Below are 27093 nucleotides of genomic sequence, written 5' to 3'. Positions count from 1 at the left end.
TTCAAGTCTTGAACACTTTCTTGGAGAAACCACCGCGCAAAAGCCACACGTGCAGGATGATCTTGGGGGAGCAGTAACTGAACCCTTTGGAGATGAAAGGGGTGTAAGGAATCATCGTGCCAGACATGCTGTACACTGCAACGAGACACTTCTAAGGCAGAGGCAACAGCACGGGTGCTGTTAGTAGGATTATTCTGGACGGCATTCAACACACTTTCTTCCATGGCGGGAGTTCGTGTCGAACGTGGTCTGCCCGCACTACTCCTGTTACCTCTAAATGACCCATAATCGCACAAATTTTGATACACACATGCAAACAAATGGTGGTCCAATACATGTCTGTCTGGGAAGCGTTCTCCATAAATTCATTGAACAGCTCGTCCATTGCCCTCTGCTAATCCATACACTAGGTGCATGTCTGCCAGCTCACAGTTCGTATATCGAAGCATGCTCTTCGTGCGGCAACTACTGCTTGAATAAGTAAACTAGAAATTTTCCCCCTCGGGAACTGATGAACAGCACCATCTACAAACTTACGGTGACGTTTCCGGTTATGGTTTCCTATGCGATTCACATTCCTTTAGATGTTACCTACCTCCCCTAAACATTTGTACCAATATTTTTGAGACACCCTGTATATTCAGTTCATTGAATTATGAACACCTACCTAATACAGTGTTGGGCAACTGTTTACATGGATAACAGCTGCTGTTCACTTAAGCATTGATTCCGCTAGAGGTCTAAAGACATCTGTTAGGATCAGCCTGCAAGACTTTTCACAGTGACAGTGGCATGTCCATACCTCGTTTCCTATTCCAAAACATCCCACAGGTGTTCAATTGGATTGAGGTCAGGTGAATTTGGAGGCCAATAAATATCTTCACTGTGTTCCTACTGTGTGTACAATGACGCATTGTACACAATGACTATTGTGTACAATGCGGGCCTAATGATTCAGAGCATTATCGTCTTGGAAGATCTTCTTTCTATCCTTGAAAAAATGTAACATGACAGTGCACTTGGTCTTCTAAGAGCTGCCAGTAAACTTCAACAATGAAATGTTTGTCCATACAGATAAGGAGTCCTAATTCTTGCCATCAAAACATTAGCATTAGCATTAGCATTAGTAGAGGCATATGATGCAAGAAAGCAAGCTTATTCAGCATCAGCCAAAAAAAAAAAAAAAAAAAAACACTACTCCCATTTCACCCCTCCGTTCGTTCGAAATACCTGTCCAGCTGAGCCTTAAATTTATTTAGGCTATCAACTTCAACAACAAGCGATGGGAGTCTATTCCACAAACCAACTGCCCGCTGGCTAAAGGCAAATTTCCGCACATCTATCCGACATCCGTCCTTCCTCAATTTGAATTTATGCCCTCTCAGGTGATTATTCTGAGCAAGAGGAAGAATCCCATCGGCATTGAGCATGCTCAAGCCATTCAAAGCCTTATACACCTCTATCAGATCACCTCGCCGATGCCTAGTTTCCAGGCTCTGTAATTTGCAAAACTTAAGCCTTTCTTCATAAGAGCAACCCTTTGTTCCATTCACTAATCTTGTTGCCCTTCTCTGTACTCGTTCGAGCAGATCTACATCCTTGTTGAAATGAGGCCTCCAGACCTGTATACAGTACTCAAGGTGTGGCCTGACCAATGCCTTATACAAGGGAATAATCACATCCTTATCCCTGCTAGAAAAATTCCTGTATATCATTGACAAGACACCATGAGCTACTCTTGCAGCTCGTCTGCACTGCTCAGAGAACTTCATATCTGCCTGCACAATTACCCCTAGGTCCTTTTCATTCTCTACCACTGCCAGCGTAGTACCACAGAGTTGATACGTTGATCTGGGGTTACTGTTTCCCATATGTAGTACTTTACATTTGCCAATGTTAAACTTCATTTGCCACCTCTCAGCCCATCTGCTCAAACTTTCCAGATCCTGTTGCAGCAGCATAGTATCAGTAGTGTCCTTAACAACCCTGCCAACCTTGGTATCATCTGCAAACTTGGACATTAAGCCTGATACACCATCATCAGTATCATTTATAAATACAGAAAACACGGACCCAACACTGAACCCTGAGGAACTTCACTAATAACATTAGTCCACGTTGAACAGTGTCCATTGATTACCACTCTCTGTCTTCTGCCACTCAACCATCCCTTTATCCATAGCAGCAATTTGCCTCCAATGCCACACTTCTCCAATTTGTGCAGCAGTCTTCCATGCGCAACAGTATCAAAAGCCTTTCTAAGATCCAAATATATAATATCAAAGTTATTCCCTGCATCCAGTTCTTTTGTGACTACATCATAGTATCCAATCAAATTGGTCAGACAAGACCTGCCCTTAACAAAACCATGCTGTGTCTGAGCTATAACTGAATTCTTGTCCAGATGATCCTGCAGTGCTTCTTTAACTTTCTCCATTAATTCTTTAACCAGTGCCTCCATTAATTTTCCTGGAACCGAAGTTAAACTAACAGGTCTGTAATTACTTGTATCAGCCTTTGATCCTCCTTTGTGAATTGGGGTTACATTTGCACATCTCCAGTCCATGGGTACCTCCCCTGAGCCCAAAGAAGCTCTCATAATTATGGCTAGGGGTTTGCTTACTTCCTTTGCTGCCTCCTTTAATATAACTGGATAGATCCCATCCACCCCTGGTGCCTTTTTTATGTTTATCCTCAGCAATTTCTCCTCCACTTTCCACTCAGTTATTAGAAAATAATCTAGCTGACTGCCAATGTTTACTTCACCTACGACATTCCCCTTCCTGAATAACTCCTCATGTGTGAATGTAGATGCAAAATACTCGTTTAGATTGTTAGCCACCTGAGCAGGATCCTCAACTGTTGAACCATCAACATCCAGTGGACCAATCTGATTCATCCCTTTCCGTCTTGAGTTTAAATAGGCAAAGAACTCTTTTCTGTTTTTCTTTGCGTCCTTTGCCAAGGATTTCTCATAATCTGCCTTTGCCTGCCTAATCTCCTTTGTGACTTGGTTACAGACCAACTTATATCCATCATAGGCCTCCATGTCACCCATCAATCTGTATGCATCCCATGCATTTTTCTTCTCTTCCATATGTCTCATTAGTTCATCTGACAACCATTTAGGCCTGAACCTTGAACAATATTTCTTGGTTGGTATGTAAAGCCTGGTAGCTTCCAAGATTAGTTCCTTGAATGATTCCCATTTTGAATTTGCTGTTGGTAACATCATCAGTTGGTCCCACTGTATAGAATTTAAATACTGTCTCAGACCATCATAGTCGCCTTTACGAAAGCAAAAACCCTTCCCTTTACCCCTGATGGTAGTTACCTCCTTGAGTAAATCCCACTTCAGCACACTGTGATCACTGCCACCCAGTGGTTCCTTTATCTGCAGATTCCTAATGCATGAAGAATCACTACTGATAATCAGATCAAGAGTATTACTCCCTCTAGTTGCCTCCCGAACATGCTGGTGTAGAAAACAATCATCCAATAAATCCACAAAAGCCCTGCTAGTGTGTGAGTGACCAACCCACAAATTCCAGTCAATATCTGGGAAATTAAAATCCCCCATTATAAGACTCTCTGATTTACTGGCCCATTCTATTTCCCTGTACAGTATCTTATTATACTCATCAGAGTCATTAGGCCTATAGCACACTCCTCCTCTCAATTTTGATTTACCTATGCTTATGTCACACCAAACTGACTCGACACTGCCCTGTCCATCAATGTCGACTGGCTTCACTTCCTTGGATTTTATGTGTTTTTTAACTAATAGCGTAACCCCTCCTCCCCTCCTGCCCTGTCTATCCTTTCTATACACATTGTACTCCCCAAATTCCAGTTCTGCATTCCTTATATCTGTGTGACACCACGTCTCTGATATCCCAATAATATCTGCCTTTGATGTTTTGAGCAATACCTCAAATTCATCAAATTTATTTACTAAACTCCTAGCATTGGTGTACACGCAAGTATACCTGCACTTGTTTCTATTCTTAGCTACCCTAACACAACCCATGTGTTTACTTGTATCACAATGACTTCCAGCAGTCTCTGAAATATCCTGCATCTTGTTTTTCAGGCCTCTGCTCATTCCAATAGAAGCAGTGCAAGAATCTCTTTCACCTCTGCCAGTGGCTACTGTTAATCCATTAGTCTTTGTATCCCCCCAAGCTAGCAGTTTTCCGACCCACCTAACACTGCCTCGATAGCATCAGCAAATATTCTTGCACCTTTCTATTTAAGTGTATCCCATCCCTGTAGAAGCAATCTCTCCTGTTAACAAGTACATTCCAGGCTGAAAAAAATTCTACCCCTTGAGCCTTGCACAATCTTTCCAGGGCCGAATCGATCGACAAGGCTCTCATCATATACTCCCTCCTATCGTGTCTGGGCAGAATTGCAGACACTTTCAAATTTAACCCTACTTCACGGCTTTTTTTCAACAGTGACCTGTACTTGTTAAGTAATTGCCCCATATTAAGAAATCACAGCCACCTGCCTGAATAGTGGGCACCAGGACATGTGTCTGTGGACACGTGTTGCTTGCAACATGCACAAAGGCATCTATCAGTGTGTTGCACTATGTATTTGGACTCATCTAACCAGCACACTCATTTCCAGTCCTCCAGTGTATTACTGATACCACAGCATTCACCATTGATGATGATGATCAATGGTGAGGAGAGGGATGTCTCTTGGGTTGCCTTCTGTGGAGCCCCATACATCTGAGCGTGTGGTGCATTGTCATTTGGGATATTGTTCTTGTATTCCCCATATTGTATTTCAATGTCAGCTGTCGCACAGTGGCCTGCCGTTGAGCTCATACATTGCATTGCACTCTTTGTTTACCACGAACATCCACCTTTTGTAATCCTTTACAGTTCTGTCATGGGAGGTGGTTTGACCCATTCAACACCATTCTTTGTATACTTAATCACAGTTGGCCGTGAACAACGAACTAGAAATGTTGTTTTCTAAAGGAGCACCTGATACATGACCTCCCACAGCCATGACCTTTTGAAACTCTGTGATATCTTTACTACATCCCATAACTGCTACTTTGTCACTTGGACTTGCATGACTAGATGTACATTACCAATGTAATAGCATACTAAGCTGTTCAGCTTTTTATACTGCGAGCTATGCAGTATAATCCATTAGAGGTGGTCATAATTTAGTGATCAACGAGTGTATATATTAATGTATACCAATGTATAGTGGGACAGTAATTATTTGAATCAGTCAAGAAACTGGGTGAGTGTAATCAGATGTGCTGTGTGTATATTACTGGTACAAACAATTTTACATTTACATCTACTTAACCACTTTTGTGTACTATTTACACTGTTTATGCCATTGTGTGCATAAATTTTTATTATATTCATTATGTTTACCCCCAGGGGCTCACATCTGGTGAGTATGGGCTTGGCACACCCAGGATCCTGAGCTGCATGAAAATAATTTTTTGGCTGGTTTTCCTTGCATCATATGGCTAATAATAATGTTTATTTATTCTGTAGCCATCCAGTATTATTTTTTGCTTTCCAATCTCTTATGTCACATCAAACAGATTCAGTAATATCATGACGGTTCTCATCAATTGGATATACTCTTCTCAAATCTACAGGCTTCAAATTTAAAGCATAATCCTTCTCCTCCTTCTATACCTTGTTACCTTTCCTATTTGCACTGTACTTAGCAAATTCAAATTCTGCATCCAGTGTATCACAATGACAGTATTTCTGATATTTTGATTATATGAATATTTGTTGATTTAACAATAGTTCAAATTCATCAAATTTTTTGACTATACATTCAACATTAGTAGACAAACATGTGCAAATCTGTCTTTTTATGTTCTTTTAACTTTAATACATCCATGTATTTGCTTATGGCAGTGCTCTTCCCTGGAATTTTACATGCGCATATTTGTTTAGTGCTGACACTCTTTGAAACTAGTCATAATTTGCTATTATTACTTTTGATGATTTTTCAGGCAATTATAGTATCGTAATATGAGGTGCAAGACAAAAGTTTCTGAATTGACCACATGTTGTATAACAGTGCACTGTTAGATACTGTTGAACTAATCATTGTGAGTTACTGTGGAGAGTTTCACCCCAATAGAACATTGTTATTTTGTGCATCTGGTGTTTAAACGTTTCTGCTGGGTGCATGTCTTGTGATTTTTGTAGCTGAGTAAGATGGCAGACATTAAGGACCAACAAATTTGCATTAAATTTTCATAAACTTGGGGTAAATAGCTTTAGAGACTTATGAAATACTTAAATTATGATAATGCTATGGGTATTCACGTTTACAAGGTCCAAACATCAGTTAACGAATTTGATTACTCAGGTCATCATTTGTCAAGTTAGACTGATGAAAACGTTGAAAAACGTTGAAAAAAATGCATCGTCATCCACAAGGACAAACTGTGTCTGATTAATGATATGTGTTACCTTTCATGCTATGACATGGTACATTCCAATGCATTTTAACTGAAAATTTAAACATGAGGTGGATTGCTGCAAAATTTGTACCTTGTTTGCTGAGTGACAGATACCTGCAAGCACAAAACCTTCCTTTCCAAAGTCATAACAGGAGATGAAAGCTGGGCTTATGTTATGACTCAGAAACAAAGTGACAGTCCTCCTAGTGGAAAACTCCGTCATTTCCATGTCCAAAAAAAAAAGGAAAGGCAGGGGAGCTTAAATGTCAAGAGCATGCCAATTATTTTCTTTGATGATGAGGGAATTGTTCATCAGTAATTCTATTAGGCCAAACTGTAAATTACCAATTCTACATTAAGGTTCTAAGGTGTTTGAGGGAAGACATCAGGAGAAAATTCCCCCCCCCCCCCCAAGACAATGGCACACTCAGGATTTGCTTCTGCATCATGACAATGCACCAATCTACATGACTTTGTCAGTTTTTTTCCCAAGGACAAAATGCTGATTATCTCTATTCTCCTGATCTGGCACAGTGTGACTTCTTTTGTGTTCCCAAAATGCAAATCCAATTAAAGAGATGACAATTCAAAGACATTGTAGAGATTCAAGCTGAATTGCAGAAAGTGTTGGACAGCATCATGAAACAGGAGTCCCAGCAATGTTTCTAACAGTGGGAGAAGAGAAGCATTGGGATCGATATTTAAACTCAGGAGAGGACTACATTGAATGGGACACTGCCAATGTTTAACCAACATAAGTCTAAATTAATTTTATTGTCCCAGTACAGAAACTTTTGACTCATACCTGATATATTATAGAACCCCCAAAAGATCCCGTTTGACCTCTATTATTTCTAAGTAACCATATGTTCCAACAGGACAGTTCAAAGTAGTACAAGAATCAAATCTGCCTCAGCTTTCAGCTGCCATAAATAATTAGTCTCTATATTTTGTCTAGCTAACAGTTTTCTGTAACACCCAATACTGCTTCAGCAGCATCAGCAAATATTCTTACTCCTCTTTTATTCATCTGCATAGGCGCCTCCGTAGCCAGGTGGGAAGGAGCAGCAGTGCGTAGCACACGCTTCTTGATTAGACCGGGGTTCGAGCCCGTCACTACCAAATACGGAGAATGCGGAAAGGTCAGTGAATGACCACCGCATATTCCCGGAGCAATATGGCCTTAGTTGCTAATGCTCCTAAAAACCAAATAACAACAATATTCATCTGCATCCAGTCACTTTTTCTCATCAAGAGCAGGCTACACTGAGAAAAATTCTGTCCTATATGTTTTGCACACTCATTCTGGGGTAGAACTGATTGAATACGTATATTACCATAAAATCCCTTGTGTCATGCCTGGTAAAATTTCCAGACCCTTTCATATCAGGTCTTAACTCATGGCCTTTTCTCAGTAACCTCTTAAAACCACAGACCAAGACCTATGTATGCTTAATGTTATTAGTACTTTCATGTATAAAAATAGCATAATTTCTGCTATTTTTATTCATATCCTATTCTGCCTATCTCGTTACAATCGAATCACCTAGAATTGCAACTTCCTGTGGGACCAGTGCTCCTGTAGCCTCCAGTTCATTCAAAGTAGACTCAGATTTAAAGATGATCTGTTATTTTATTTTTTATTTATTTTTTTTTTTGGCCTAGATTCAACTAGGTATAGCAATTTAAACTCAGAAATATTCTATAATTACTTTTTTAATGTGCATAAATTATTTTTATATGGATTAGTGCTTCATTTTTCATTTTCAGACTCTACTGAACAGCCTTCCTTCACATATAAAGACATCTAAACAGTTAGAAGAGAAAGGAACACGCTTGTTTATTGAGGAAGTAGAAGCAATGGAAGAAAGAAACTACAACTTGGATGAGAAAACCGATGGTAATTTAAGAACTATAATCATGGGTGAGAAACCACCTGAAGTCATTTGTCAAAGTCAAGGTTGTGCTTCAGAGGTCCCACAGAGAGCTTTAGAAGTAAAATTGGAAAGTGATCTACAAGAATTATCTTCCAAAAGTACAAACCTGTATGGAAGTTATATCAAAGACTTACAAAATATTGATGTTGAAACTAAGAAATTAAAGCAAGCAGGAAATGAAGTCAAGCACATAGTCATTGAAGAAGTGGAATCAGAAACTGAAGAAGAACATCTTCTTAACATGTTTGAGGCAGCAGATGTTCCATCAAAGATTCATAAAAATTATTCAGTAGAGATTAAAAATTCAGAAGAACTCCATAAAAATCTTAAATCAAAAAAGGATAACACTGTTAAACTTCATGATAAGCAGCCTAATTTTCTTGGAAACAAATTTGTCAATAAACCAGAGCAGAGTGTCTTGTTGACACATAGTTCTCAGGAGAAAAATCATCTATCTTTATTGAGAGCTGAAGATTTTGAAGAGTCAGTGATTCACTCAACTGATTTTCCAGGAAGTGTAGAAGAATATGAAAATATGCACAGTATTATGGCTAAATCCACACATACTTTATCACATAATCAAGTAAGTACTTTGAGTGATATTCTGTTACATTGGTGTATGAAATTAGTTTTATTTAATTAAATTTAATTAGGGCTCGTGGCCATAAATGCTATGTATTCTATTATCCTAAGATAATGGAATGACTCAGAGGAGCCTCCAAGAAAAGCTGTTGTATGACAAGGTCATGTGGGGGGGGGGTGATAGGGATGTTCCATAATAAAATGCTGACCATAATAAACATATGGTTTTGACCATTCTAAAGTGATGATGCCACTGAGTATGAATGCTGAATTGAATTGAAGTGCATTTATTTTTTCAACATATCTCAGTGAAAAAGAGTATCAAATTCAGAAAATTATGCAAACAAATGTTGCCAATGCTTAGGAACATCTACTTTAAACAATGAAAATGATGCAGCAGGTTTATAGAAAAAAAGTCTACTTTCATATTACCATACTGAATGGCATTGTAGATTTAAAGAGTGAAGAGAAAATTTAGCATAACGTGAGTGTGAAGAAGGCCTCTAACTGTTTATATGCCCAAGCAATGATTTGAATATGAATTGGGTTCCTCAGCATTAGATGCTTACCAATAATCAATGCAATGAGCAAAAGACAGTTTGCAGAAATTTCATAACAGCATTGATAACAGCCTGTTGTTTCTAAATTGTTGTTTCCAGTGAGATTTGGTGTTTTCTCTAAAGCCCACAAACAAAATGTGAATCATTGACTTTGTAATTGTTGCATTCACTCCAATCAAAAATATTTTACGAAGACAAAAGGAAAAGTGATAGTAGTTTTTTGAGAATCACGATATTGTGCACTATGAATTCATTTCCTTAAGGCAGTGGTTCCCAAACTACTGAGATTTATGGATGACCCCCTTCAAAAATCAAAACAAGTTTGTGGACCCCCCATTCAAAAATTGAAGCAAGTTTGCTAACCACCTTCAAAAAAGAAAACCCAGTATGAACATCGGATTTTCTGAAAGGAAAATTCAAAGTTTAATGTGAAACAACTGAACTTTATTCTTATTTTTATACAAATACATAATAATAACTTTATTTATCATCAATTTGCTATACATAGAATGATAATTTGAAATATGTGTACAATTATATACACTAATTATATCGAAAATTAGTAATGTTCTATGACAAAGTTCATTGTGATTCTGTCAATATATTTTTTAAGAAAATAAACACATATTACTTGATGCCTTCTGAACATTTTGTGAACCCCCCTGGAACTGGTCTACAGACCCCCAGGGGTCTGCCAACCCCAGGTTAGGAAACGCTGCCTTAAGGTATCACTATTAATATGGAAAGATACATACACTCGTTGTGGTGTTGGATGCGAGAAGCATTTCAGCAAAAAATGTCCAGAATAGTGGGTAATGAAAGATTGGAAGTTGTTGCACAATGATATATGAGCCATACTGTTAATTTCTTGCATAGGAGCTCTGTAAACAGAATGCTCTTGAAGCCATATCTCCCTTACTCGCCTGACCCCTCACCATGCAATTTTTTCATTTCCTGGAAATGAGACATTTATGAGGCTGTTGCTTCCACAGCGAAGAAGAAATTGCTGATCTCACCATGAGTTAGTAGTACTAGTGGTAAATGATGCAAGAAAGAAAGCTTATATAGCATCAGCCAAAAAAAAAAAAAAAAAAAAAAAAAAAAAAAACCACTACACACTTCTCCCATCCATACTCTCCAAGAATTTGTCTAGTTTTTCATTGAAAACATTCAAACCATTCACTTCCACAATGAGAGATGGAAGCCTGTTCCAACAATCAACAGGCGCCTCCGTAGCCAGGTGGGAAGGAGCAGCAGTGCGTAGCACACGCTTCTTGATTAGACCGGGGTTCGAGCCCGTCACCACCAAATATGGAGGATGCGGACAGGTCAGATAATGACCACCGCATATCCCGGAGCAATATGGCCTTAGTTGCTAATGCTCCTAAAAACCAAATAACAATAACAAACCAACAATCAACCACCTGATAGCTAAAGACAAACGTCTGCACATCAATCCTGCTACCATCCTTCCTCAATTTAAATTTATATCCCCTCGTGAGTAGTCTCAGCAAGAGGAAGAATGCCATTCACATTCAGTTTACTCAGTCCATTTAAGGCCTTAAACACCTCAGTCAGATCACCCGGCAGGTACTTAGTCTCCAGAAGCTGCAATTTGCAGAACCGAACCTTTCTAGGTAAGAGCACCCTTTTGTTCTTCTTGTTGCCCTTTTCTGTGCACCCATTCCAGCAGATCTATATCCTTCCTAAAGTGAAACTTCCACACCTGTATACAATACTCAAGATGTGACCAAACCATTACAAAGGGATAATCACCTCCTCATCCCTGCTAGCAAAGTTTCTGTATATCATTGACAAAATGCCATGAGCAGTTCTGGCAGCATGTCTGCACTGCTCAGAGAATTTAATATCTGACTGCACAATTATCATTTTCCACTACTCTGAGTGTAGTATCACATAGTTGATAAGTTACTCTGGGATTATTGCTACCCATGTGCAGTACCTTTTATTTGTCAATGTTAAACTTCAACTGCCACTTCTCAGCCCGTTCACTCAATTTTCTTAGATCTTGTAAGCCTGATATATCTTCATCAGTATCATTATTAAATAATGAAACCAGCAGTGTCCTAGCACTGAACTCTGAGGGACTCTAGTGATAAATTAGTCCACAAAGAACAGGTAGAGCCCATTGATGACCATTCTCTGTCTTCTTACATTTAACCAACCCATTATCCATTGCATTAATTATAATAATAATAGTAACTTGCTCTTAATGCTACATTGTTCCAGTTTATACAACAGTCTTATATGTACAATACTAAAAGCATTCCTGAAATCCAAGTATATTATATCAGAATTATTTTTTGCATCTAGTTCCTTGGTCACTGCATTCCAATAACCTATCAGATTGGTTATACAAGATCATTTCTTAGCAAATCCATGCTGTGACTGCAGTATAATTGTATTCCTGTCCAGATGGTCCTGCATTATTTCTTTAACCAGTGACTCCATTATTTTCTCCAGAACAGATGTTAAGCTGATAGGTCTGTAATTTCTCGTGTCACCATTTGATCCCCCTTTTATGGATTGGGGATACAATCAGGGGCACATCTCCAGTTCATACAGATCCAGTTCATCTATGAACTGGGGCACATCTAAATTTCATAGGGATCTCCCCCTGAATCCAAGAAGAAAACCCCATGACCTGCCCTGGCAGCCTGTCTGCATTGCTCAGAAAACTTCATATCTGACTGCACAATTACTCCCAGGTCTTTTTCATTTTCTACCACCTTAAGTGTAGTACTACACAGTTGGTACGTTTCTCTGGGGTTACTTCTCCCCATATGCAGTACTTTGCATTTGTGAAGGTTAAACTTCAACTGCCACTTCTTAGCCCATCTGCCCAAATTATCTAGATCCTGTTGCAGTAGCACATTGCCATTACTGTCATTAACAACCCTGCCAACCTTTGTATCATCTGCAAATTTCGACATTAAGCCTGATATACCTTCATCAATATCATTGATAAATATACAAAACAACAGTGGACCCAACACCGAACCCTGTGGGACTCCACTAATAACATTAGTCCATGAAGACAAGCACCCATTGATTACCACCCTCTGTCTTCTCCCACTGAACCATCCTTTTATCCATTGTAGCAAGTTACCCTTAATACCATTCTGCTCCAATTTGTACAATAGTCTTCCATGTGCAACAGTGTCAAAAGCTTTCCTGAAATCCAAAAATGTGATATCAAAATTATTTTTTGCATCCAGTTCCTTTGTAACCACATCATAATATCCTATCAAATTTATCAGACAAGACTTTCCCTTCACAAACCCATGCTGTATCTGAATTATTGCTGCAGTCTTGTCTAGATGATCGTGCAATGCATCTTTAACCAGTGACTCCATTATTTTACCCGGAACAGAAGTTAAACTAACTGGTCTGTAATTACTCGTGTCACCCTTCGATCCCCCTTTGTGAATTGGGGGATACATTTGCACATCTCCAGTCCGTGGGAACCTCCCCTGAGTCCAACGATGCTCTCATATTTATGGCTAAGAGTTTTCTTAGTTGTTTTGCCGTCTCCTTTAATATAACTGGATAGATCCCATCCACCCCAGGTGCTTTTCTTATGTTTAACTTCAACAATTGCTCCTCCACTTTGCTCTCAGTTATTACAAAAACATTAAGTATCCTGCTACAATTTGATAACCTTCTGCCATTTTCAAACCTTAATAATTTCTCATGTGTGAATGTAGATGCAAAATACTCATTCAGTTTGTTTGCTATCTGAGCAAGATCATCAACAGTCGAACCATCGTTTTCAAGTGGACCAATCAGATTCATCCCCTTCCTCTTCGAGTTTATATAAGTAAAGAAATCCTTGCTGTTTTTCTTAGCATCTTTTGCCAAGGATTTCTCGCAATCTGCCTTCGCCTGCCTAACCTCTTTTGTGACCTGATTACAGACTAGCTTATATCTGCCATAGGCTTCTGAGTCGCTTGATAATTTATATGCATCCCATGCATTTTTCTTCTCTGTTACGAGTCTCATTAGTTCATTAGATAACCATTTAGGCCTAAACCTTGAACAATATTTTTTAATAGGTTTGAAACTTTTAGTAGTTTTCACAATTAATTCCTTGAATGCTTCTCACTTAGAATTTACTGTTGGTAACATCGTCGGTTGATCCTACTGTACAGAATTTAAAAACTGTCGGAGACCATTGTACTCACCTTTACGGAAGCAAAAACCCTTTCCTTTACCCCTGATGGTAATTAAATCTTTAAGTAAATCCCACATCAGTACACTGTGATCACTGCCACCTAGTGGTTCCTTTATCTGCATATTCTTAATACCCGAATGATCACTGCTGATAACCAGATCAAGAGTATTACTTTCTCTGGTTACCTCTCGAACATGCTTCTGCAGAAAACAATCATCCAATAAATCTACAAAAATCTGTGTGAGTGACCAACCCACAAGTTCCAGTCAATATCTGGGAAGTTTAAATCCCCCATTATAAGACATTCCAATTTACTAGCCCACTCTATTTCTCTGCACAATTGTTCATTGTACACATTCAAGCTATTAGGCCTGTAACACACTCCTACTCTTATTTTTGCCTTCACAGTGCTTACGTCACACCAAACTGACTCAACAGTGTACTGTTCATCTATATCTACTGGGTGCACTTCTTTTGATTTTATGTTTTTCTTAATTAACAGCATAACACCTCCTCCCTTTCTATCCTTTCTGTACACATTGTACTCCCCAAATTCCAGTTCAGCATTCCTTATATCTGTGTGACACCACGTCTCTGCTATCCAAACAATATCCGCCGTTGATGTCTTGACCAACACTTCAAATTCATCAAATTTATTTACTATACTTCTAGCATTGGTATACATGCAAGCATACATGCTCCTATTCCTAGTTACCCTAACTCATCCCATATACCCGCTTATTTCAGGATGACTGCCATCCGTCCCAGAAGAGATGGGCCCCTTAATTTAGATCTTTCGAGGACATCCACCCTGTCCTTCGAAAGCCCCAACACCCCTCACTCCAGGTCGCTACTTATTCTAATAGAAGTTGTACAAGAATCACCTTCACCTCTGCCTACGGCTACTGTTAAACTATTAGGCCTTGTATCCCCCCAAGCTATCAGTTTTCCGACCCACCTAACACTGCCTCGAAAGCATCAGCAAATATTCTTGCACCCTTTCTATTTAAGTGTATCCCATCCCTGTAGAAGCAGTCTCTCTTGTTAACAAGTACAGTCCAGGCTGAAAAAAATTCTATCCCTTGAGCCTTGCACAATCTTTCCAGGGCTGAATTGATCGATAAGGCTCTCATCATATATTCCATCCTATCGTGTCTGGGCAGAATTGCAGACACTTTCAAATTGAACCCTAATTCTCGGCTTTTGTTTAACAGTGACCTGTACTTGTTAAGTAATTCTGCCGGTCTCCTACTCTTAATATCATCAGTGCCAACATGTACAACTATATTACCTTTTATGCCCTTAAAAGATAATATCCGCTCTACAACGTCATCAACCTTTGCCCCTGGCAGACATACCCTGGTCCTGTTCCACCTGTTTTTTTTACAAAGCATGTTCCCCATTTCCCTGACAATAGAGTCACCAACAACTACTAGTTCCTGTGGGACCAGCGCATTCTGCCTTGGGAGGTTGCCGCTGTGTTGCATAATGACCAAGTGCAAACTCTGGCGTTGATGTGGGCAGCTGAGAGCTTGATGTGCCCCTGAATTTAGATCTTTCGAGGGCATCCACCCTCTCCTTCAAACTCTCATATAGGCCCATAACAATGCTGAGTTGTCGCCTGATTTCCTTACACTCCTTACATCGCACACACACACACACACAAAGACATCCCCCATGGCAATATCATGTTCCGTTCCAGAGAGTTTGGCAAACATTTCACAAGTTGCACATTTTTTTAGGCTGTGATGCGTTGGAGAATCGCCCCCCCTCAGTTCTCCTCCGAGTCACAGCACTCCTGCCACTTTGTGCCAGTTGATTTGTTGCTCTAGTTTGGGGCATGATACTTTAAATTAATAAGATCAATGATTAAATTAATTAAATGTCAATACTACACTATCTAATAGAAATTGAAACTAAGTGAAGCGTATTGCTCTATATAATAATACATTAGAGCTACCTAGCTACCTCAATTAAAAATTTGAATTCCCTACCACTATATACAAAAACAATGACTGCAAGATTTGAATGAAATAACGGTTTCTATATTAAGTAGTAATCCACAAAACTCTTTATCTAAATTAAAATAAAAATAACCAGCGTAACTATAACTATAAGACTACGTATTAAGTACAATATAAAATAACAATTATGTAAATAAAAAGGCAAACACTTATCGTTTTTTTGGAGCCTGTAACTCACAAGGTTAGGCAGGCAAAGGCAAATTACGAGAAATCTTTGGCAAAGGATGCAAAGAGTTTTTACTTATGTAAACTCTAGAAGGAAGGGGATGAATCATATTGGTCCATCTCAATATCGATGGTTCAACTGTTCACGATCCTGCTTAGGTAGCTAACAAACTAAATTAATATTTTGCATCTACATTCACACATGAGGAATTATTCAGGGAGAGGAATCCAGAGGTGTATTAAATTCTGACAGTAAGCTAGATAATCTTGTAATAACTGAGAGTAAAGTGGAGGAGAAATTGTTGAAGATAAACATAAGAAAGGCACCTGGGGTGGATGGAATCTATCCAGTTATATTAACAGAGGCAGCAAACGAAGTAAGCAAACCCTTAGCCATAATTATGAGAGCTTCTTTGGACTCAGGGGAGGTTCCCATGGACTGTAGCTGTGCAAATGTGACCCCAATCCACAAAGGAGGATCAAGGGGAGACACAAGTAATTATAGAACTGTTCATTTAACCTCTGTTCCAGGGAAATTAATGGAGACTGTGGTTAAAAAAAGCATTCCAGGATCATCTAGACAAGAATAATTTTGATATTATATATTTGGATCTTAGAAAGGCTTTTGATATTGTTGCATATGGAAGACTGCTGCACAAATTAGAGCAGTGTGGCATTGGAGGCAAATTGCTGCTATGGATAAAGGGATGGCTGAGAGGGTCGTTTGTTATTTGGTTTTTAGGAGCATTTGCAACTAAGGCCATATTGCTCTGGGGATATGCGGTGGTCATTCTCTGACCTTTCCGCATCCACCGAATTTGGTTGTCACGGGCTCGAACCTGGTCTAATCAAGAAGCGTGTGCTACGCACTGCTGCCCCTGCCCACCTGGCTGAGAGGGAGAAGACAGATAGTGGTAATCAATGGACACTGCTCTTCGTGGACTAATGTTATTAGTGGAGTCCCCCAGGGTTCAGTGTTGGGTCCATTGTTGTTTTCTGTATTTATTAACGATATTGATGATGGTATATCAAGCTTAAAGTCTATGTTTTCAGATGATACGAAGGTCGGCAGGGTTGTTAATGACACTAATAACAGTATGCTGCTGCTGCAACAGGATCTAGAAAAGTTGAGCAGGTGGGCTGAGGGGTGGCAACTGAAGTTTAACATTGACAAATGTAAAGTACTGCATATGGGAAACAGTAACCCCAGAGTAATGTATCAACTGTGTGGTACTACACTGACAGTGGTTGAGAGTGAAAAGGACCTGGGATAATTTTGCAGGCAGATATGAAGTTTTCTGAGCAGTACAGACGGTCTGCAAGAGTAGCTCATGGTGTCTTGTCAATGATATACAAAAGGATAATGAGGTGATTATCCTCTTGTATAAGGCAATGGTCAGGCCCCCACCTTGAGTACTGTATACAGGTCTGGATGCAGACCTGTATACAGTACTCAAGGTCTTCATTTTAAGCAGGATGTAGAGCTGTTGGAACGAGTACAGAGAAGGGCAACAAGGTTAGTGAATGGAACAAAGGGTTGCTCTTACGAAGAAAGGCTTAAGTTTTGCAAATTACAGTGTCTGGAGACTAGGCACCTGTGAGGTGATCTGATTGAGGTGTATAAAGCCGTGAATGGTTGGAGCATGCTCAATTCTGATGGGATTCTTCCTCTTGTTCAGAATAATCGCCTGAGAGGGCGTAAATTCAAATTGTGGAAGGACGGTTGTAGGACAGATGTGCAGAAGTTTGCCTTTAGCCAGCGGGCAGTTGATTGATGGAACAAACTTCCATCTGTCATTGTAGAAGTTGATAGCTTAAATAGATTCAAGGCAGAACTAGAGAAACATTTTGAGCGAGTGGACGGGTGAAATGAGAAGGGTGTGTGTTTTTGGCTGATGCTATATATAAACTTGCTTTCTTGCATCATGTGCCTTTGCTAATGCTGAACCTGAACAAGATCACCAACAATTAACCCATTGATATCAAGTGACCCAATGTGATTCAGTCTCCTCCTTTAACAGTCAGTCCTCGTATAACACGTGTTTACACTACATGAATTTGATCATACACGATTTATAAATAGGGGAATGATATCTTATATAACATGAACTGAATTTGCTTATGCACGATTCCCCTTTGTGTTTACAAGAAATGGCAGTCGAATGCAGAATCACCCCCAAAAGAACTCAACACGATAGGAATGAAGAAGATTCTGAAAATGTATTTATGTGTTTTATATCAGTAAAGGGGAAACACATTTCACCATAATAACGTAAAAACCAACACAATTCCAGCTATCGATATAATCGCAAATGCAATTAGATGGAGTTTACTACCAGTTTATAACAGATTCCACTAGTAGAAACGCAACTGTAAATTGTTTTTATTGTTTTATGGTAGTAACCCCCAGAAATGTGCTTTAGTAAAATATGAAGTGTTAAAAGCCTTATCTTTGCCTTTACGGTGTTGTTTATTTAGTTGCTACATGTACACAGCTTTGTTTATGTGTATCAAGCATGCCTCCTCGTTTTGTAATTGTGCTTTATTCCCTAAAAATGAGTAAAATACTTAAAAGGTGTGGAAAGGAAGTGTCCTGGTGAAGACACTGCAGATTCAGAGAGAAAAAGAAAAGCAATATCGATAAACAGAGGCGGACTGGGTCAAAAATTCTTACCCGGGAAAATTTATTATGGCTTCATACTATGGTTTATGGCCAAAATCACGCCGATCTCCGGCCCACCGGGGATTCCCTGGTAAGGCTTATAGCCAGTCCACCTCTGTCGATAGAGAAAAAATATGAAATCGTGAAACGCTTTGAGCGAAATGAAAGACCATGTGATATTGCACGTGCTAAATGAGGCAACGCCGAGAATTAGAAAGAATGCAGAGAAAATAAAAACAACTTTCATAGCAAGAACAACTCAAAGTGTAATTAAAATCCATTAGATTAAGATTGGAAGAGATTGAAAGTTTTGTTACGATAGAAGCAAAAGCATTAGCAATATTTTATTATGTAATAGTCGTAATAAAATACGTATTTTATAATACGTATAATAAAATACGTATTTTATTACGATTATTTATTGTGTTTGCTAATGTTTTCGTTACAAATGTGTGTTCAATCTTGGGTGGTCGGCACCTAACCCTGTTTTTCCCATAGGGCCTGTTGTTTATATTACACGATTTTGCATTGCACGAGGGTTTCTAGGAACACAACTATCGTGCTATATGAGGACTGACTGTACTTCTAATATAAGCATAGAAGTCTGCTCCTTGTCTTTGAATTCTTTGCAGGAGACTTCTCATAATCTGCCTTGACTTGCCTCATTTGTGACTTGGGTTGCCTGTCTCTGCACCCTTTGAAGAAGCTCAATGCCTTTTTTCATATAAGGACTCCATACTCAAATACAGTACATGTATTCTAAATGTGGTCTTGCAATTGAATTATGACCTTCCTATGTCTAGGACAGGTAGTCATAATTGCTACCTATTTACATTGCTTAGAAAACTTCATATCTGAGTGTATTGTAACTCCCAAATCCCTTTCTTCCCCTTCTGTTTTTAATTCTACCTCACCAAGAATATAATTTATTTGGCTTGCTATTCCCCAAGTGTAAGACCTTGCATTTTGTTGAATAAAAACATAGCTGCTACTTTTCTCACCATATATGAAGTCTCTTCAAGTCATTCTGAAATACTGCTGCTTGGCACTGATCATTAACATATATACCAATCTTTACATCGTCTGCAAATTTTGACATCATGCCTTCTAACTCTTGTCGATATCGTTTATGAAAATCAGAAACAACAGTGGCTCAGAACTGAAGCGTGGGAGACCTCACTCTCAACATTACACTAGTGTGAAGAATATCCATTATTTACACCCCTCTGCTTTCTGCCTAGCAATCAATCTTCAATCCTTCCATTAATCCCAACATGTTCCAGCTTTCATGAGGGACTGAGTCAAAAGTTTTCTTAAAATCCAAATAAACTGTGTTGAAATTGATCTGACTACTTACTTAACAAGTCCTCAGATTCCCTAATATTAATGTCATTGTACTATTGTGTACAATAATAGCACCTTTTGTGCTCTTAAAAGATGTCTGCTCTTCAACATCATTAATTTCGGCCCCTGGCAGACATACTCTGGAACTATATCGCCTTTTTGCACAGTATATTTCCTGTTTCCCTGACAATAGCTACCTCCTGTGGACTAGCACATTCTACTAGACACACATTCTGCTGCATTACCTAACATGTAAATGTAAGCTCTACTGTTGAGGTGGACAGCTGAGAGCTTGATGGGTCTCCCAGTTATTGATACAATTCAAGATACTCTACTATCCAGCCAGAACAATTCCAGAACTGCTACAAGGGATTGTATTAATTGTAACAGAAGTGCATTACTGCTACAGGATAATACTTTGAGAGGTCTAACTTTAGTTACATTTAATATGTGAACCCAGGAGTTTTTTGATATCTAATAAACATCCACATATCTAACAAATTTATTCTAATCCTTGATTGGTGTTGATATAATTTTAGGATTAAGATCAAGGATAAGAACGTAACTAAAATAGAGTAAATTTTTAGACTATAAAATAGAATTAAAAAGTTATTTTCTTGCAGATGACACCATATGAATTTCTTCATCAGTGGTATGCCCAGAAAGCAAACACAATGCCAAGTGTTGGAGCATCACTATTACATATATTAAATCCTAAACAACTTCCATTTCTTTTGGCAAACAAATTGGATGGAGATATGCTAACTGGAATTATTTATTCTCTTAAGTATTTGGTGGACATAGGTGAGAATTATTATTGAATTATTATTATTTTATTAGTAGTAATAATAACAATAAACTGCTTTAAATCCAATCATATATGGATGTTACCACACAGCAAATTTTTTTCAATTTTTTTACTCTTATATTGATGGATTTATTTATTTTATATAGTGAAATTTGGATTAAAATCATCAATTATATGAAACCTTACTTGAGTTTTATCATGTTTGAATTAATGAAACTAAAATGAAATGACATAGTAACTTTAGAGAAAAATGAACCAAAAGCAGATATCCTTTGGTCTCAGAGGTCTGCCACAAATATTCTTCCAGGTATAACCTCCTGTCATACCTGGAAGAACATTTTGTCTAAAATGTTGATGGAACTGATATTCAAGTCCCTCTTTGTGAATCAAGTGGAACCTGAATATCAGTTTCAGCTTCCACTTAACTAACAATTTCAAACTGATCATTCTGTGACTTACATGACAGCAGGAAGTTAGTTAGTAAACTTGTGTATACTTGTGTAAACTCCACATCAGAGCAGGAACTAGGGTGGGGTGAGCGGAGCACCAGCCCCAGGTGCAGCATTTTAAGAGTGCATTTTACCAGTTATATATTTTAAAATTGCTTCATTTTTGATTTAATTACAGTTGGACCTGTGTTTAACAAATTTATTTATAGTGAATTTTTTGAATTCCTTTTGGTAATTACATTTCAAAGTTTCTGTAGAATGAAGAAAATTTCCATATAATGAACGGATTTGTATGCTTTGTTTCCCCCTCTGGCCTTTAGGCAATTTAAACAATTAGAAAGTGCAAATAGACCGGGGTTCAAACCCGTCCACCAAATACGGAGGATGCGGAAAGGTAAGGGAATGACCACCGCATATCCTGGAGCAATATGGCCATAGTTGCTAATGCTCCTAAAAACAAACGAACAAACAGAAAGTGCAAATTAAGAGTTAAAGGGATTACTGTTCCAAAATGTAAGTGGAACGTGAGATGTATGTAGCTACCTATAAAAATTTTATTAGAAGAAATACTGCATTATCTTTGTACATGCTACCTATGTTTGTTGTTGTTTGTTATTTTAGTTTTCAGGAGCATTAGCAACTAAGGCCATATTGCTCCGGGATATGCAGTGGTCATTCCCTGACATTTCCACATCCTCCGTATTTGGTGGTGACAGGCTCGAACCCTGGTCTAATCAAGAAGCGTGTGCTACGCACTGCTGCTCCTTCCCACCTGGCTATGGAGGCGCCGTGCTACTTATGATTCCAGAAATTTTTGTTAGAGTTAAAAAAAAAAAATTATAAATTCGGGATTTATAATCACTTATGGGAAAAAAATCGGGGAGGAACAGTGTTTTAGAAATTTCAAAAATAACAGAGAAACTCCAATTACAAACTTCTAAAAAGTATGGCCCATTTTGTGACGTCACACCTCAACAGATATTTGAAAAAAAAAAACAAAATTTTTCAAATATCTGTTGATATGTCAGCAGATATGTGAAAAATCATGGTTTATCGATTCTGCAGGATATAAAATCTGTAACCCCTTTACAACTTCTCCAATTCATTCATGAGTATTGTCTAATAGAATCTTACCGAAACATGGAGAAGGTGCCTCCGTAGCCAGGGGGGAAGGAGCAGCAGTGCGTAGCACATGCTTCTTGATTAGACTGGGGTTCGAGCCCTGTCACCACCAAATATGGAGGATGCAGAAAGGTCAGGGAATGACCACTTCATATCATGGAGCAATATGGCCTTAGTTGCTAATGCTCCTAAAAACCAAATAACAACAACCGAAACATGGAAATAGTACTATGAATTTTTCTTACCCTGTGTGTAACAGCAGCGTCTTGCCAAAGGTCCTTCAAAACAAGAAAAATTCAATTAAAATAATACACCTTTATCGCATATTTTTAGTTTATGTTATAATGTTAAAAGTACTGTATTTTGCAATATTTTGTTTCTATGATTTTATAATAGATATATAAACATAAACTATTTGGTTTTCTTCTTTGTAGTTATATGTATTTTCTTTGTAGTTTATATAGAATTAAATTCTCTGTAGATATAAACGAATATTTGTAAGTTTCTTTTTCTTTGATATTTTTGTTTCATTATATTCATTATATTGTTTAAATTATTTTATTAATAAATATATGCAAATCGTAGACCGTAGCAATAATAATTTTTATAAATTCACAAAGATTGCAGAGGTGTAGCAAGGGAGATGCAGAGGGAGAATTTTCCCCAGGTGCCGAGCTTTGGGGGGGGCCCAAACTGAAGGAATTATCTATGAGAATCAGGGGTGCCAGGAAGACATGTTGCCACCAGGCGTTGACGACCCTAGCTATGCTACTGAAAGATTGACTGCCTGCATATAATGGAGGCATACTTATAATACTTTTGCCCCGGGCACAGGATTGCCTAGTTCTGGCTCTGCTACAAATGCAAGGTGTGAAATGCACCTAGTATATTAATGAGCAAGGTGTGAGATGTGGTATCCACGTCACACAGAGAAATGGATAACCCTCTATTTCATCAGGTGGTAGATGACTCTGTCACCTGGTGAAATGCCACCACTTTGTTTATTGGATGCTTGAAATGGTGAAATCCATGTTTACTCATGTTTAGCCTACAGAAATAAAGCTCTGGCAATCATGTTTTCTGTCATGCAGTGTTAATGATAGAAAAGATTTACAGAGAGGTACAAAGGGTACTAGGAAAGTTTTGCAATATGACGCAACAATGAATCACAGGAAGCTGCTTGTTGCTGCATGTTGAGACATGTTCATACGTGCATAGTAGCCGCCACGCCAAGTCGATGGGCTCAGTTATTCATTAGTAGTGAGAGTGTAAAGTGCTTGCGATGGCATCGTGGTCACGAAATGAGATAAGGACAGTTTTGCGGTATAATTTCGTGCGTGGTTTAACCATAGACCAGTGCTTAGAAGAAATGACTCTTGCACTAGATGATGATTGTCCACATTGTACAACGATATTCAGGTGGTATAGAGAATTCCAAAGGGGAAATTTCACTCTGGAGGATTCTGAGAGGCCGGGAAGGCCACGAACATCAGTTACGGAGGAAAACGTTACTGCTGTGAGGAAAATGCTTGACGAAAACAGGCGAGTGACCTACCAACAGATAGAGGATACTTTGGGCCTAAATGCACCAGCAATTCGTTCGATTCTGCAAAATCATTTGCACGTGAAGAAACTTTGTTCTCTCTGGGTGCCGCATCAACTGACTGAAGAGCAGATGACACGACGTGTGACTTGGTGCCGGGAGATGTTAAAAAAGTTTGATAAGGGACAATCTCGGTATGTGAACAACATCGTGACAGGTGACGAGACTTGGCTGTACTATTACGATCTGCCGACCAAGGCTCAAAACAAAGTTTGGGTCTTTGATGATGATGACACACCCGTAATTGTCAGAAAATCCCGATCTGTAAAGAAGAAAATGATAGCTGTATTTTTCAAATCGAGTGGAATTCTGGAACGTATCGTTTTGGACACGCAGAAGACAGTCACAGCTAAGTGGTATACTGAACAATGCCTGCCTAAAGTCATTGGATCTATGAAGAACCTGCGGCCAAAGTCAAGAATGGACACCTGGTACCTCCATCACGATAATGCTCCAGCTCACCGCGCCAAAGCCTGCACCGAATATTTGACCACGACCGACAGGACTGAAACTTCTCGAGCACCCTCCCTACAGTCCAGACCTTGCTCCCTGCGACTTTGCACTGTTCCCGCATGTGAAAATGAAGCTAAAAGGGAGGCGGTTTTCCAGTGATGAGGGACCTTCTACGGGCTTGGGACAACGAGTGTGCTTTACTCCTTAGTAAAACTTGGCAGAACTGGTTTAAAGATTGGTTTCGGAGGATGGAGAGGTGTATTGAATGTAGAGGAAATTACTTTGAAAAAATTAAATAAACAAAGCTGTATTGCAAAACGTTCCTAGTACCCTTTGTATTAGAACCTATAGTACTTAATACCGTGCTTTGGTTGGAGGTTGAGAAGACCAGAGAAGATATTTGTTGACATTAGACTTGAACTTCTGTAGACTGTAATTTTCAGGAAATACATATGAAGGAAGTTTGTTGCAGAAACGCCAGTTGAATGAATAAAAGGAAGATGAAAAGTTGGTTCTGTGAGTTTGAAGTTTGACAGTAAATGGATATTGGCTGGTGGTGGCGGGATCCGGAAAAGTTGCCCCCCGCATTTAGTCTCCCACATTTTGCCCGGACACATTTCGCCCCCAGTAGATAATGAATAGGCTATAGAAATGTAAATAATACACCTAATTTTTTATTAATTCTAATTTATTTTGTTTTAATAGAATGAATCAATCAAAGGTAATCAAGCAATCAAAGGTAAAGGTAATCAAATCAAAGGTAATCAATCATAGAATAAATGCACATTATTATTGTTTAAAACTCGAAGTTGTATGCAATGCCTCTAAGGTAATCAATCACATTACGATTTTGAAAATCTTGGACTATTCTTTTGAATCTAGCAGATATTGTAGCATACTTCTTGTTCCATCAGAAAACCACTCCTGGCTATGCGCCAATAACTGAAGATTGTTACTAGTGGAAAAAATAAGCATGCGACCCGGAAGCAGTTCATCCTGAGAATAATACATTAAAAACTGTTTAAAAGATTTGATAATTGAGAGCTATTAAGTGCTCGATAATTCCTATATTCTATTATATTATAAATCAACAGGGATTACCTTTATTTTAGATATAGGAAGCTTCTTTTCCAACTTCCCTAGTCCAACTCGCTAATAATTCTTGAGGATGGCGATATCAATTTTGCAAAACAGGTGGGACATCTTCCCCACTGTCAGAACCGTAGTGTTCGGACCGTGCAGTCTCAACAATGAGCGCTCAAGACTTCTGTCTTCAAACACCATACCTCTGGCAGCAAGGAAACCATTACGTGGATTGGCATAAAATTAGATTTTTGAAAGTCTAAACTGTTTAATAAATATGGACCGATTATTTATTTTGGTCCTGTAGCTGGACTTTAGAGTTAAATTTAGGGGTCTAATAAAATTGGATGGGGGGGGGGAGTATTCTCTACATTCCTTAAGTCGGACTAGAAGTTTTCGGGCATCATGTTCACAGGAATAGAGCAACACACAATTAATCATTGATATCACCATCCTCAAGAATTATTAGCGAGTTGGACTAGGAGAGTTGGAAAAGAAGCTTCCTATATCTAAAATAAAGGTAATCCCTGTTGATTTATAATATAATTAAAAAGTAATCCCTGTTGATTTATAATGTACATTGCCATCGATAATAATTTCTTGATAATTTTGTGGAATTAATAGGTCCTGGAGATTGCTCGGTAAAGCAGGAGTACCATTGTTGCATCGAACATGACGAATCGTTCGTTTAAGCGAATCCTTTTTAGGAAGTAATGCCATGACATTGGTATGAGCCTCTGCAATAACTGATGCAACAATTTGCTGTGGCCATTCGTTTGTGGTTGTTGCCGTATTTGACCAATCAATTGCAATGCTTACGACCTTGCAGCTTGAGTTGCATGGTTATGTTTAGTTACGACTTTCACAACTGGGGCCTTCCAAACCCTCTGTCCAAACACGCCCTTTGCAGGTGGAACTCTTTTGAATCGAGTAAGAGTCCACTCTGTATCTTACTTCTCTGTGGAGGCGGCGAAAACAGCAAACGCGCGCGCTGTCGACTGCACCATGAAATGTGAGGAGAGCCAGATGCAGGAACTTTTAATGTTTGAATTTAGACAAATCAGAACAAGATTCACTTGCCACTGAAAAGACTCCTATAAGATTAGTCACTGTTCCCTCCCTCATGTCCGTCACTAACCACATGACTATCGCCCTCGTGGTCGAGTATGTATTCTTTCCATTGTGAAAGGATTAACAGTTCCAGTTAAACCATTCACAATGGAAAGAGAACCCTGGAGACATACAAAAGGGGAGAAATTAGTTTAAAAGCTATGTGACAATTTGTACACGAATCTCATTTTGAAAATTTGTTCGGGAAAGTTAGAGTTATCGGAAGTTCAGTTCGAGTAATCGAGATAGTTTAACATGGAATCTCCACTAAAGGGGCTGGAACTTCAATAAAAATTCGAGTTATCGAGAGTTGACTGTACAGTGTTTAAATTTCTGTAGCCTACTCATCTACTGGAGGCAAAATGTGCCGAGGCCGAAATGTGCGAGGCGAAATGTGGGGGGCGAAATGTGAGAGGCGAAATGTGCCGGAGGCGAATTGCGGGGGGGGGGGGGGGGGCACTTTTCCGTAAACCAGTGGCGGCACGTGTTCGGACTGTTTTGAAAGAGAGAGCAGAAATTATACGCCGAAC

General features: G+C 38.9%; 1 protein-coding gene across 1 annotated transcript in view; it reads left to right on the top strand.

Annotated features, from left to right (window-relative positions):
* The window catches only part of Spag1 (Spag1 axonemal dynein assembly factor), a 213942-nt gene that overhangs the window by 169021 nt on the left and 17828 nt on the right, over positions 1 to 27093 (top strand). The window contains exons 10-11 of the mRNA XM_090385194.1: positions 8237 to 8986; positions 20559 to 20739. Coding sequence (XP_090241320.1) covers positions 8237 to 8986; positions 20559 to 20739 — 931 coding nt within the window. The remainder of the gene's footprint in view (positions 1 to 8236; positions 8987 to 20558; positions 20740 to 27093) is intronic.

Source organism: Mastigoproctus giganteus, chromosome 11, assembly GCF_048544385.1.
Source record: "Mastigoproctus giganteus isolate SK-2022 chromosome 11, ASM4854438v1, whole genome shotgun sequence".
In the NCBI taxonomy this organism is placed as follows: domain Eukaryota; kingdom Metazoa; phylum Arthropoda; class Arachnida; order Uropygi; family Thelyphonidae; genus Mastigoproctus; species Mastigoproctus giganteus.
This window is presented reverse-complemented; position numbering and strand designations above follow the sequence as displayed.